Source organism: Canis lupus, chromosome 25 (assembly GCF_011100685.1).
Source record: "Canis lupus familiaris isolate Mischka breed German Shepherd chromosome 25, alternate assembly UU_Cfam_GSD_1.0, whole genome shotgun sequence".
NCBI classification, from domain to species: Eukaryota; Metazoa; Chordata; class Mammalia; order Carnivora; family Canidae; genus Canis; species Canis lupus.
In genome coordinates this window covers 43,434,421-43,448,386 of record NC_049246.1, presented here as the reverse complement: position 1 = coordinate 43,448,386, position 13,966 = coordinate 43,434,421, and the positions used below count along the sequence as shown (strand labels likewise).

Below are 13,966 nucleotides of genomic sequence, written 5' to 3'. Positions count from 1 at the left end.
AAAAAATTGATTACTTTTATTTCAACAGTCATATTTTAGGAGAGGTCAGATCTTGCTCCTAGCTTGGGTGACATTTGCTGGCTCTGCAGGCAAAGTTCTCACCTTTGTCCTAAGACATGAGCTCTGGTGTCACCCCTCCGCAAGGGGCCAGCACCCCTCCCGGGCAGGGTCCAGTCATTTTGCCAGGGGAACCATTGTGGGTATAGTCTAAAGGCGGGGGGGGGGGGTGTCACACTGGTTAACGCTATGAGGTTTTAAAGAAAACACGTGTGCAGAAGATTAGGAACGGCTTTATGTTCCAAGCTACATACGGGACTATATCGTATTCTTACCAGATTTCAAAAAAGGACAAAAATATCAAATTTGTTGCTCGGGAATATGGCTGGAGAATGAGTCTCCCTTGCTATTTATTCTAAATCCCTTCAGTTTTCTCCTAGCTGGACGGAGACGAGCGCTGGTTTCCAGCGAGGCCAGGGTCCCCGCCCCTTCGCACGGGCTCCCGAGACAGGGCCCCGCTGCCTGGGCCCGCCCCGTCCACCCGGCTGCGGTCCCCTGTGCGAGGGGCAGGGACGGAGGCGCGGGGACAGGGGCCCGCGTCGCGGGGGCCGCGCTGGGCCTGCTCCCGGGCCTCGCCTCGGTCCCTGAAGCCACTTGGCGGCTCGCAGACCACGTCTCTCCACATCTGTCACCTGCAGCCGCCGGCGGGCCGAGACGGGGAAGCTGGCGGGTCCTCCGGCAACGGGATGGGGACACTGGCGACGAAGCCACCCTCACTTTCTGTGAGACTGGCTGCCTGGAGAAGAAAAAGCCAGAGCGTGTTGCCAGCCCCGCGGCAGCGCCCGCACAGAGTCCCCTCTGTCCCATACAAGCCCTTCTTTCAATTGGCTCCGTGCGAACAGAACACAGAGGACCTTCCCTCCCGGGTCACCTGCTCCGGGCCGGGGCACGGCTCACGTGGCCATGCTCCTTCCTCACAGGAAGCAGGCCGCTCGGCCTGGGGCCCTCCGTGAGCTTTGCTGGCAACAGCTTTGTTGTTTGTCGAGGCCACAGGACACGAGGCTGCTGCAGGCTGAGCTCTCTCCGCGCGGGCGCGGGGGGCGCGGGGGGCGCGGGGCTGCACCCCTCTCCGCGGCCAGGCCTTCCCGGGGTCAGCCGGGGTTTCCTGTGGGCCCGGCTGAGGAAGCTGCTAGACCTGCGCTGCTGGGGGGACACGGGGCTGGCAGATGGGCCCTGGAGGTGACGGGCCAGCGCGCCTTCCAGCCTCGGCCCATTAACCACATGCCAGCCCCGGGGCCTTGGCTGACCGGAGCGCCCAGGGCCGGCAGGAAGCGAGGGGGCAGGAGTCGCAGAAACGCGTACATCCTGGTAGGGGACGGGTTTTCTGTTGCTTGACATTCTTTTGTCCTGCTTCCCTTTATTTTTCATTTATTTATTTTTAAAGATCTTATTTTTTAAGCAATCTCTGCACCCAACATGGGGCTCCCACCTACAGCCTTGAGATCAAGAGTCACGGGCTCCGCTGACTTTGCCAGCCAGGTGTCCCTCCCTTAGTTTTAGTTAAGCCGCCTTAGAAAGGTCCAGGCTCAGCTGGGGAGGGGAGGGGCGTGGTCAACTGGCCAAGCCTAGCAGGGGATAGAGGGAGGAAGTGGTCTTTACAGTGACCACAATGGCAGGAGGGGGGCACCTTGGGCCCACCCCAGCCTCGGTCCCTCTAGTGGCACCCCCTCCAAGGCACGTGCTTCTGCTTGATTTCCAGGCTGCCTGTGTCGCTGCCTCCCACCAGGAGCCAGGGCCAGGTTTCAGGGCCCACCACACAAGTCCCACAGAAGTGGGGGGATCTTAACTCTGAGCACTGCCTGGCTGGTCTGTCTGCCAGGTTGTGCCTGAGCCCCCGAGGCCCATGGCAGTTGCACAGATAGAAAGATGAGTGAAGAACTGGTCTCTAGGGCAGAAGGGGACACCGGCCGTGGCTCTGGTCCTGCAGGGAGGGGACGCGGCCTTTTCCCTATTTCCCTGCAGCCCGCTGGGCGCAGAGAGCACGATGCTCTTCCCTCTGGGCTGACTTACTCTGTGGGCCCCTCGTGGAGGACATCATGGAGCTGGGGCGGCTGGCCTGCTGGGGGCCGCACGAAGAGAGCTGAGGGGTCAGGGCTGATGCCCTGGCCTTGGGAAGGTTCAGGTCCAGGATCTCCGGGGTGCTGGGGGTCCGGGCCTTGCCGGTGAAGGCCGATGTAAATTCCCTGGAACAAGACATGCAACCTAGGGTCACAGCTACTGCATGGTTAGGAGTCGCAGGAGGAAGGAAAGAATTTCCCTCTGAGCGCAAAGGTGCCTGGCAGGCACTGTCCTTCCTGGGCTCCGGTGGGGCTGGGGTACAGCGGGGTGCCTGGAGGCATGCATCCCTGCCCCCATGGAGCTCACACTCCAGGGGAGGAGGAAGAGAATAAAAAAGAAATAAATGCTAAGGAGGAGCTGAAGCAAAGGGAGACAGGGAGCTTGGGGGGATATCGAAGTGTTAGGATGGCCCAGGGAGGTGTGGCTGGCAGAGGAATGGTCCTCCATTCTGTCCACATCCTACTCCCTGGCACCTTTTATTTTTGTAAAAGATTTTATTTATTTGAGAGAGAGTGAGTGAGCAAGAGATAGAGCGAGCGAGCATGAGTAGGTGGAGGGCAGAGGGAGAAGCAGGCTCTCCACTGAGCAGGGAGCCCGACGCGGGGATTGATCCCGGGACCCTGGGACTCCAGCCCGGTGAGAGCTGTGTGGGACTTCTAACCTACAGGACTGTAAGGTTCTAACACATCTGTGGTGTTCGGGTCACTCCATGTGCGGTAATCTGTTGCAGCAGCGAGAGGACACTAGTTTTAGGTGCGGTGGCCAGGGAAGGCCCAGAGAGTCTGGCAGGCATCACAACCCCATTTCTCAGATGTAGAAACTGAGGCCCCAAGTTTGTGAACTTTGCCACGGTCACATGACAAACAGGTTGTGAGGCCAAGATTTGAGCCCAGGGGAATCTTACAGTCAGACATCCTCCAGATGCCATCTGGACCACAGCCCCAGGGAGCAGCCTCACAGAGAGGTGGTGGAGGAGTCCCAGAGCCAGCACCCTCAGCTCGGGGCTGTTGGACAAGATGTCCTGGGAGTGGGGGGCACCTGAGTGGCTCAGTTGAGTGTCTGCCTTCTGCTCAGGGCGTGATCCCGGGGTCCTGGGATGGAGTCCTGCATCGGGCTCCCCGCAGGCAGCCTGCTTCTCCCTCTGCCTATGACTCTGCCTCTCTCTCAGTGTCTCTCATGAATAAATAAATAAACTCTTAAAAAAAAAAATCCTGGGAGGGGGCCCCTGGCTCTGTGACCTCCCAGCCACCCTGCTGGGTTTGGGGATCCCCCAGTAAACCACCCAGCCATTTGCTGTCTGGCTATCAGAGACCTGTGTACACGTACACACCTTGCTCCTACCTTGACTTCTGGGGTCCTTGCTACCTGTGTACCCATTTTCCTGACCATAACTCTAAAGATCAGAGTCCCAGGCTGTCATCATCACTGAATGAGCTAACGTACAGATCAGCTCAGCTACCAGCCTGGCACATGCTCTGTACGTGGCAGGTCTGTCTTCCCTTCCCTGAGTGGGTGTCTTGGCCTGTGGGCTTCACATGGTCGGTGCACAGCAAACACTGTGTGAGCCTGGAGAGTGAAGCTCCTCTCGATAACCAATGGGGAGAGTGTGCATGTACGTGTGCACACAGGGGTGGGAGCATAGGCAGGTAGGGGTGGGGGAGGCCAGGGGGGTATGCTTCCTGGAAGGGCCCAGGCCCTCCGTCCTGCTCTGCTGCTCTCTAGCTGGTGACTGAACATAAGCAAGTTTGCTGACAGTGGAGGAACCTCAGTTTCCCCACCTGTAAAATATCTACAGGACAGCTGTGATGATTCTGCAAGGGAGGCTGTGCCCTGAGGCCAACTGTGGGCCCCATAAATGGGGGTTCTGGTTCTGGGGAGTGGGACTTGGGAGGAAACTAGAATTTATTTGATTCACTTCTATATTCCCTTAGGCCCCTCTTTCTTTTTCTTTCTTTTTTACAGTGAGAATACTTTAATCTTTAGAAAAATAAAAAACACCGGAAAAATTTTCAAATTCAAATTTAGGAGAAGACTGGCATAAAAACTACCCATACTTTAGGCAAGAAATCTTTGATGGATTGATTGATTATTGTTATAGCGTTGATTATTTTTATATTGTGGTAAAATAGATAAAAAATGACCATCTGTGGTCATATATATATATATATATATATACACACACACAATGGAATACCACTTAGCATCAAAAAATGAAGTCTTGCCATTTGCAACGATGTGGATGGAACTAGAGGGTATTATGCTAAGTGAAATAAGTTAGAGGAAGACAATTATCATATGATCTCACTCATATGTGGAATTTATGAGACAAAACAGAGGAACCTAGGGGAAGGGAGGGAGAAATAAAACAAGAGAAAATCAGAGATGGACAAACCACAAGAGACTCTTAACCATAGAAAATGAACTGAGGGTCACTGGAGGGGAGGTGGGTGGGGGGATGGGATTACTGGGGGATGGACTTAAAGGAGGGCACACGATGCCATGAGCACTGGGTGTTATATAAGACTGATGAACCACTGACCTCTACCTCTGAAACTAATAATACATTGTATGTTAATTAATTGAATTTAAATTTTAAAAAGTAATTCTAAGAGAAAAAAAATTATCATCTCGACCATTTAAAATGTAGCCATGCTACATTTTAAGAAGGCACAACCAAGAGAAACTAGTGCAAACTACTCGGAGAACACTGGCAGCTCTTCCTGGGTTACCCGGGGATGTCCATCACGCGGTTGCAGGACAGGGAGGCCAGGATGGCAGGCCAGCTTTGCTGCAGGGGACCTTAAAGCCAAGGCAGCAAGATGAGGTTTCGGGGATGGGGGACGCTGAGGTTAGTTGGTGAGAAGTGAAGGGAGAAAAGGTCTGGGTCCCAGGGCCAGGAATCTGTAATCTCCCAACCCCAGTGCAACCAGAAAAGGGCCCCGTCCTTTGGGAGAGCAATTTGTTAATGGGTATGAAAACTCTTAGGTGTGCGTTCATTTTATGTATCAACTTTGCTGGATGCCTAAATATTTGGTCAAACATTATTCTGGATATTTCTGTGGTGGTTTTTTTTGGATGAGATTAACACTTAAATAGGTGGATTTTGAGCAAAGTAGATTGCCCTCTATAGCCTGGGTGGGCCTCGTCCAGTCAGTTGAAGGCACAAGCAGACAAAGACTGATCTCTGAGCAGGAAGGAACTGTGCCAGCAGACGGCCTTTGGACTCCAACCGCAACTCTCCCCTGGGTCTCTGGCCTGCTGGGCTACCCTGTAGGGGTACCCTCGCCCAGCCTCTGCAATCACGTGAGCCAAATCCTTAAAATAACCCCTCCTGCCCATCCCCACCTCCCCTCCCCCGTTGGTTCTCTTTCTCTGGAGAACCCTAACAGGCCTTACACTAGCCTCCTCTTTGCCCCAGGGCACGAGGGCAAAGGGCACTTGTTTGCCCACAGTAGTGTGGTTGCTGGTGAGAAGAGCATCCTCAGACAAGGGGGCCCCTCCGGCCCCTCCTCCGGCACTGGAGAAGGCCGCCCTTGGCAGGGCACCAAAGAGCCATCGCTTGGCTTGGCCGGGCCCCAACCACACTGGGCGCTGCTGCAGGAGGTGGTGGTGTTGACTGAGGATGCTGGCCGTTGTCACTGAGCTCTGCGGGGGGGATGGCTTCAAGGCCCTGCGGGGGAGGGACACCGTGGGAGGCAGAGGTGGAGGCTCAGCGCGGCCTCCAGGACCCTCGAGTGGGGAGCCCAGCAGTCTGAGCAGCGGGGACCCGGGGCCAAGAAATGGTGATGAGGCCAGATTAGGGCAGGGCAGGAGAAGCGCGTGGGCAGGAGAGTCAGGACGCAGCGACCTGTGACTGCGGGAGCGTAAACCGCCACGGGCAGCGTGGTGCCGAGCCCCGGGCAAACTTCACTCTACGTGGAGAGTGGGGGGTGGCCCGCGAGATGGACAATTATCCATTCCCGGGGCCTGCCCACGGAGGTGTCCGGGCTCGTCAATGGGAGCTTTGTGCGGGAGGGAAGAGCCAGCAAAGGCTCCCGGCGATATTTAATCTTTGCTCGTGTTTGGAAAGCTGCTGAGTCATAATCTCACAGCGGCGCCTTCCCGGGGCCGGAGGACCCCGCGTCGCTGTGGGCACGAAGGTCCGATCCCCCTCAGCGGTCTCCGCTCCTCAGGGCCCGCCACGGGCTCTCGGGCACCGCCACGGAGGTTGCACCTGCGCCCTAACAGCGCAGAGGGGGCGAGGCGTGGGGTGACCGGGGAGAGCACACACGGGACGCAGGCAAATGCACAGACTGTCAACTGTGCACGCGAGTGTGTGTGTGTGTGCGTGTGCTCAGGGACACGCAGGGCTCCTGGCCTCATTCCCCTGACGTCCTTGTTCTTAGTGTCTAGTTACTTTGAGCTGGAGGCACCTATGTGTCATCAGGCGCTGCCGCGTGTCCCTTGGGGACAGATGTGAGGGGGATAAAGCGCCCGTGGAGACGGATGTAAACGCTCTCTCTTCTTCACTTTCTAAAAGCCATGAGACTTGCCAAAGAGTCATACCCTGTCTGCGGCGGGACGGGCGCCCCGACACTGCTTCCGATCTGATCTGGCCTGGAGCCCACTCCCCGGGGTCCTCGGCCTGGGGGGCACCGTCCAGCAGATGCGCCGGGTTAACTGTGTGCTCCCCCCGCCCCCCCTCTCCCCCGCTCCCGAAGCCAAGGACTCTAAGGAGCAGAGAGAAAAGAGAACAGGAACACTTGGGGGTGCGGGGGGGACTTCGGGGTCTGAAGCTTTTTCTCGTGGCTTCCAGGGAGGCAGCTGCACGGCCAGGCGGCGGCTGGAAGCGGGTGCAGCCGCGCTGGGGCCTCGCTATCTTTGAGGCCCCTCCTAGCTGGGGTCAAGCCATGAGAGTATCGCTGGGTCTACCGTTTCCCCAGACCCGCCGCTCCAGAGCCTTCCATGGGAAGCCAGCAGTCAGGCGGCGCCCGCCCGGCAGTCTTCTGGGGCAGGGGGCTGTCCTCTAGGGACGGAGACAGAGGGAGAGGGAGAGAGAGGAGCTGGGGCGAGCCGAGGGACGAATGTTCCCCAGGCCTGAGTCATCGCGGAGCCGCTGTCTCTCCCCTTCTCCCGGCTCATCCACCAGCGACTTCGAGAGCCTGCGTGGGGCCAGGGAGGGACACGGACACCGTCGGCCGAGCCGCCGGCCCTGTTCCCTCAGGACAGTGGGAGCCGGGCCCAGGCCCAGGCCCAGGGACCCCGGCGCTCTGCGCCTCCGTGCCACGGGCCCTTGGGGTCGGGGGCGGGGGAAGGGGTGCTTGGCTGAGACGTGGGGCAGCCGTGAAGAGCAGGCCGGGGGCAGGGGGACAGTGTCACTGGCAGCTGTCACACAGCCGGTGGGGGAGCCAAGAGCCGGGGGTGGGGGGACCAACTGTCTACTTCTCCCTCTTTTCTTCCTCCTCTTCCTCAAACAGAACCCCCCCAGCCCTCGCCCCTACTTCTCCCAGACTTAAGAGATGAATGCACATGACTGACATTAAGGCGACAGTCCCCTGAACTTAATTAACCCCAAAGGGGCATTTGTGCCCTACAGGAGCTTGGGGGGATCCCTGGCTCACCCCACTTGGCATAACCGGGGGTATGTTCCTAAGGAGAGCCAGTGGGGTCCCCTGCCTACTATGAACACACTTATCCTGGCGAGAGACAATTGTTCCTGGTGGCAAGCCTCAGAAATGAATTCCGCCTTCCTGGGAAGGAAGAAGGAACGGTCCCAACCCTGGAGGGCCGGTGTGGCCTGGCTGAGACGTGCACTGTGCCTGGGCCCGGCCCGGGGAGCAGCACCCCCGGATCCCGGGGCCCAGCCCTTTCATGTCGCATCCTCGCTTTAGGAGGGTGCCCAGAGCGGGGGATCCCCTGGCCCCGGGACCAGCCTGTGGGCCTCGGGCACTTCTGACCCAGGCCACATCTTCAGCCAGGAGGGGGAGGTGGGCCCCTGGGTCCCCAGCGGGTCAGGGGCTGGGCCGGAGGAGACCAGAAGCTTGGCCTCCCTACCCCAGTCCAGGCCCAAGTCCTCGGCTCGACCCCACACAGTGCCGCTGCCCCTGGGAGCCCCAACTGTCTTTTTACCCCGTGCCTGCCACAATCTCTGCCTAGTGGCGCAGGTGAGAAAGGTGGGGGGGTGCTGCCCAGTGGGGGTGGGGGGCTGCAGCACCCTTTCAGCCTTGCTGCACGCGCTATGGGAGCCGACTCTGCTAGGCCTTCGGCCCGTGGAGCTCAGCAGGAACTCCCGTTTCTGTGGCTTCCACCCGTGGGACGGCAGCCCGGCCTGAGCCAGGGGAGGGAGGGCCATGGGCTGGATCCTCTGCTCCCTCTGCACCGTGAGGGGTAACGTCTGTAGGGAGGCGGAGGCTTCAGGTCTCAGGGGTCTGAATGTAGCCCCCCTCCCGCCCCAGCTCTGCAAGACCCTGCTGCTCAAAGAGCTCCTGAGGGGGCCAAGGTCAGCCATCCCCACGGCTGGGGTCCCGGCCTGCTCACCGCAGACACGTTGGTGGCAATACTTCCTAAGTCTATAGAAAATTCTATACACAGGTGGAGACACAGGGGGCCTGCGCAGTCACCATAGCAAAATCCCTCCAGTTCAGGGACTCCAAGGGTGTGGTCACGTTAAACACGGCTCTAGGCCAGTGTGGGAGCCCAGGAGGCTGGCTTCTCCGTCTTGAAGTGACTCAGGCTGCAGGGCCCTGCGTGGCCAGGAGGAGCGGCGGTGGTGGCAGCCGGGGTGCCCCGCCGTCGGGTCGGGGCTGAGACCAGGGCTAGGCTCCTCTCCCGGAGCAGACTTCCTCGGATCTGAAAGAAGGGGCCTAGACACCCAGACTTTCTAGACTCTAAAGGACCCCGAGTGACCTATGGGAGGCCCGTCTGTACGCATTTGGTGCAGAGGAAGAGAAAGGACCTTTCTTTCCGTGCAGGATCCAGTTTCTATTTCAGGAAGGTGACATCTGAGCCAAGCCGTTCCACTCATCTCGTTCTCCATCCTTCTGCCCTCCATCCCACCTTGTCCAAAAGCAAACAGCTAAGACAGGAGACAGGAGCAGCTAAGACTGCTCACAGGTCACTCCAAACCACCCCGGCTCACAAACGTGCTCAACTCACAGTTCTCGAAACGAGTCCCCTGGGTACGTTTAGAAGTTTCTTCTCCTTCCGGTCTGACAACCGAGGGTTCCCAGGTGGCAGGTCCCTCCCCTTGGGCTCTGAGGTTAACAGGTGCCATGGCCACATTCCCCCGGGGATCTCGTGGGCTGCTTCAGGCCCAGGTGACACGCTCCTCTGCTATCACAGTCAGAGGCTGGACCGAGAGGAGCCCTCCCAGGACACCTCCCCATTCCTACCTGCTGGGCTCTCCACTGCCTGGGGCCTGGCTGGGGACCCCCGCGGAGGGCAGGCGAGCTTCTCCCTGATGTCCTGCTGGCCACCATTCTCCTGGCTTGATGTCCACGGTGGCTGGGGAGGAGAGACATTTCAGTTACCTCTGGCTCTGGAACCTCTCTGAGGATGCTCCTTACTGGGCTGGGCCAGAAAGCCAAGGAGAGCACAAGCCCAGGGTCACCCCCAACAGCCCCCTGGAGCCTTTGGATGAGGACCTGTTTACGTAAGCAGCCCGAGAACATTCCAGGCGGCTGCTTGGTGTACTTAGAACCCGCGGCTGCAGCGTGAGCACTCTGGCCAGAACACACACAGCACAGAGAAGCACAGACCTTCAGCCCTGTTGCTTCTGGCCTCCCCCTGCCTCTCAAGGAAAAGCCAGCAAATGTGGAATTGTCTCTCTGGGCCACTGCCTGGCACCACTGATCAGGAGCACGAGGCACACTGAAAAACTACTAGTTGTTCATCTGAAATTCAAATTCAGCTGGGTGTCCTGTATTATTTAAAGAAAAAAAAATTTAAAGTTCTATTTATTTAAGTCATTTCTATGTCCAATGTGGGGCTCGAACTCACAACCCTGAGATCAAGACTGAGCTGAGATCAAGAGTCGGATGCTTAACCGACTGAGCCACCCAGGTGCCCCTGAGTGTCCCGTATTTTTACTTGTCAAATCCAGCAACCCCAGAGGTGGGGCTCTCTCCCCACTGAGCTGCCCCAGACCCTTCAGACCTGAATCTGTCAATCCACCCAGGGGGGTAGTGCTGCCCCAGCTCCCAACCAGCAGTACTCGTGCTGACATCATGGTCAAGGCCCAGGACACCTGCATCATCCCGGGGACCTTCAAAGAGAAGTGACAGTCCCAATGACATTGCCAGCGAGCTCTCCTGACAGCCTATTCTGTGCTTCAAATGACATGACCCCCTCCTTCTCTGACCCCACTTCTCTTCCTGTTCTACAGCCAAGAGGTCCATGCCACCGTCAGAGCAATCCTGTGATAGAGTCAGGATCTGCTGCTGCCTTAAGCCAAGCTCCTTCCAGCTCTTTTTTTCTTTAAGATTTTATTTATTTATTCCTGAGAGACACAGAGAGAGAGGCAGAGACACAGGCAGAGGGAGAAGCAGGCTCCATGCAGGGAACCTGACGTGGGACTTGATCCTGGGACCCCAGGATCACACCCTGGGCCAAAGGCAGATGCCCAACCACCCAGCCACCCAGGCGCCCCTCCTTCCAGCAACTTTTAAAAACCTCCCTGGTGCCTTTGCAACGTGCCCTCTGCTTTATCTTAAATATAAACGTTCTTTGCCCGTGTCTTCAAACCCACAGCGAGAGCTGCAGCTTTGACTTCCTCTGACTTCTTTTGACCCAAACAGGGAATCTGTTTCTGGCATGGAACCCAACGGACGCCTTTATTTATGGTCCACACCAGATGCTCTCCATGTGGTGCTGGGACTAGACCTGGAAATTCAGTCTCCTCTGACCTGTTCTCTGGTGGACGACTGGCCTGCTTGTCTGTGCTCTCTGCTCAACGGGCTTCTCGTAAGGCCCAGGAGATAGAATGTAGGTGCATGACACAAATAACAGTTGTGTGCTGGGCTACACACAGAGAAAGCCCCATTCCAGTGAATGGTGCCCAGGGGAAGGCAATCCTTCCAGATCAGGAGCTTCCTCAGGGGTGGGGAGGTGGGGGGGGGGGTGGAGGGACAGGTCGAGGGTGGTGGGAAAGCCCCCTGGCCGGAGGGGAGGAACTCTGCTGTGCTCTCCTGAGACCCTCTGAGGCTTTCTGGTCCTGTCACCAAGTAGCAGCCCCCTCCCCATGCCCCTTCCCATTTCCTCCGCTGAACGTCACAGTGCAGGTTTTCTGAGCTCCCACCACAGAAAGACAGGCCCACTGAAAGCTGAGAACAGTGCACACTCCAGGTGCTCCCTGAGCCCAAGGACTGTTTCCTCGCTTGTGGATCCATTTCTTTTTTTTAAAAGATTTTATTTATTTACTCATGAGAGACACGGAGAGAGAGGCAGAGACACAGGCAGAGGGAGAAGCAGGCTCCATGCAGGGAGCCCGATGCGGGATTCGATCCCGGGACCCCAGGGTCATGATCTGAGTCGAAAGCAGACGCCTAACCTCTGAGCCACCCAGGTGCCCCTGTGATCCATTTCTGACAGGACCAGGCATTTGCGCTCCAGGCCACTGACAAAGTACATGACTTTGATGTCCGAGATAGCCCTGGTTTGATGGGGGAATGGGAATATCTTTCCTTAGGCCCATGTCTTACAAAATTCTAAGGCACATTCTTGGCTTTTTCCTTTGGGAACTATTTCCTTTTGGCTCTGTGGGGCCCAGGCCCTCTGCTTAAGAAGAATGTACCATCTGGGCCCGCGGTCAACTGATCAAGCAGTTGGAGGATCCCAGCTTCCTCAGATTTCACCTTTGCTCTTGACCGAATGCGGAGGTGTGAAGAGCTTTCTAAGCAAAGACGCTGGGGCTGCAGTGGTGGGTTCTCACTGGGTCTGTAGTGGGCATGAGTTCCCGGCATGAGTGAGGCCAGGAGGCCAGACTCAGCCGAAAATCACACATGAGGGGCCTCAGAGGAGTAGCTTCGTGAGGCCGGCCTGGGATGGGGGCCAGGTGGGCGGGAGCACAGAGGCAGGAGAGGGGGCTGCAGAAGGACTGTACGGACAGAGGGGTCCAGAGGAAGTCAGGTCAGGCTTCTGGAAGGGAAGGAATAACACAGAAGACCATGAGGCCAGGTGCCTGGGTGGTTCAGTTGGTTAAGTATCTGCCTTCGACTCAGGTCAGGATCCCAGGAGCCCCACATTGGGCTCCCTGCTCAGCGGGGAGCTTGCTTCTCCCTCTTCCTCTGCTGCTCCCCCCTTCTTGTGTGCGCTGTCAAGTAAATAAATAAAATCTTAAAAAAAAAAAAAAAAAAGACAAGGAGACAGACTACCTGGCTCACCATTGTCCTCTTCCTCTCGGGCCCTCTTATACCTGCCAAGCCCAGATGCAGCCTCAGAACTAGTCTCAACACTGGTTATGTGCATTCTGAGCACATAATAAGCCCAAGCCTACTTGCTATCCATCCTCACGCAGAGGCTGGGTCAGAAGAGGGATTGATGGCGGCGATGAGACCAGCTGGGGGAGCTGACACTGGTCCAGGGACATGGGTCCTGGGGTGGCTGCAGCTGGGCAAGCCTAAAAGAGGGTAGAAGGAAGAAAAGAATCTGTACCAGGAATGTTCCCTACAGTCTCCCTGAGTGACAGAGGGGGAGCCACTAACCCAGAGGGCTGGCTTCTCCAATAGGAGGCCCTTAGTCAAGGATTTTAAGGGAGAAGTAGGAGTGCTGCCCTGAGGCTGAGAGCAGGCTGGGCAGGGCAGGGCAGGGGAGAGTCGTTCCTATGGCTGGTTTCTGGCCTGTGGAGTGAGAGCAGTTAGTTCTGGAGCCCAATGAGGCAGATGGGGCCCAGGTGGGGGTCCTGGGCTCCAGGCAGGCCTGGAGAGCCTCCAGGCAGGGGAGAGTCGTTCCTATGGCTGGTTTCTGGCCTGTGGAGAGCAGTTAGTTCTGGAGCCCAATGAGGCAGATGGGCCAGGTGGGGGTCCAGGCAGGCCTAAGCTGAGAGGTATAGGTCAGAGGAGGGGACATGTGGAACATGGTCTCAGTGTTGAGGGCTAAGGGGGTACACCTGGCAGTATGGCCCAGGCCAAGCAGCTGCCCTGGCTCCAGGGACTGCATTTAGGGACTCCTACTGCTCACCCACCCTGGGTCCCCTGGTGGCTGCCCGCTGTTGTCATGCAAGGAGCCAGCATTTGCCAGGGCCTCACTTTGTTCTCAAAAATCACAGGGACATCAACATCTCTAGGAATATCAGCTGCACGCAGCTACTCCATCAACAGCAGCCTCAAATGCCTCCATCCTAGAGGTGACACATGCTAAATCTTTCCAAACTAGAGGAGGACCGTACTGATAACCAGCACAAGACAGAGGGCCACCCTGGTGGGCACTTTGGCCAAGCAAGGTTGTTCCTGATAAATAAATTATCCTAAATGCCACGTTTTGGAAGTCCAGGTCTCTAGAGCTTGAAATAATTTTTAACTCAATGGCATTAGGTCAGATTGGCAAAACTGGTCAGACCACCTACAACCTCCACCCTGGCAGCAAAAATCTCTGGACAAATGCTGGAGCTAATCACCTTTTAGTGAAGGCATATTCATGTTTACAGCTCCAATAACACATGTAAAATAACACACGATCCCAGCTGGCAGGACCCCTAAAGCTGTGCATCACCAGGAGACCCTCCCCCAGACTCTCAAACAACCTGGCTTTCCTCTGGCTCCGTGACCAGCCTACTGCTTTGAAACCAGGGCTTGGAAACATTGGAATCCAATTGTGAACAGATTATAAAAGTTCTCAGATGTTTCTCATACTGGAATCTGACCTGCTCCTCTGTTGT

General features: G+C 57.0%; 1 protein-coding gene across 6 annotated transcripts in view; it reads right to left on the bottom strand.

Annotated features, from left to right (window-relative positions):
- Positions 1-13,966, bottom strand: part of ARMC9 (armadillo repeat containing 9) — a 147,457-nt gene continuing 133,491 nt past the window's right edge. For 5 of the 6 annotated variants that reach the window (XM_038574163.1, XM_038574166.1, XM_038574167.1 and 2 more), the window contains 3 exons: positions 9,486-9,597; positions 2,068-2,240; positions 1-793 (listed from right to left, as the gene is read on the bottom strand). In XM_038574163.1, the coding sequence (XP_038430091.1) occupies positions 771-793; positions 2,068-2,240; positions 9,486-9,597 (308 nt within the window). In that variant the 3' untranslated portion in view covers positions 1-770. Of the gene's footprint in view, positions 794-2,067; positions 2,241-9,485; positions 9,598-12,584; positions 12,710-13,966 lie in introns of those variants that run through there. The other variant, XM_038574168.1, reaches the window with a different exon arrangement.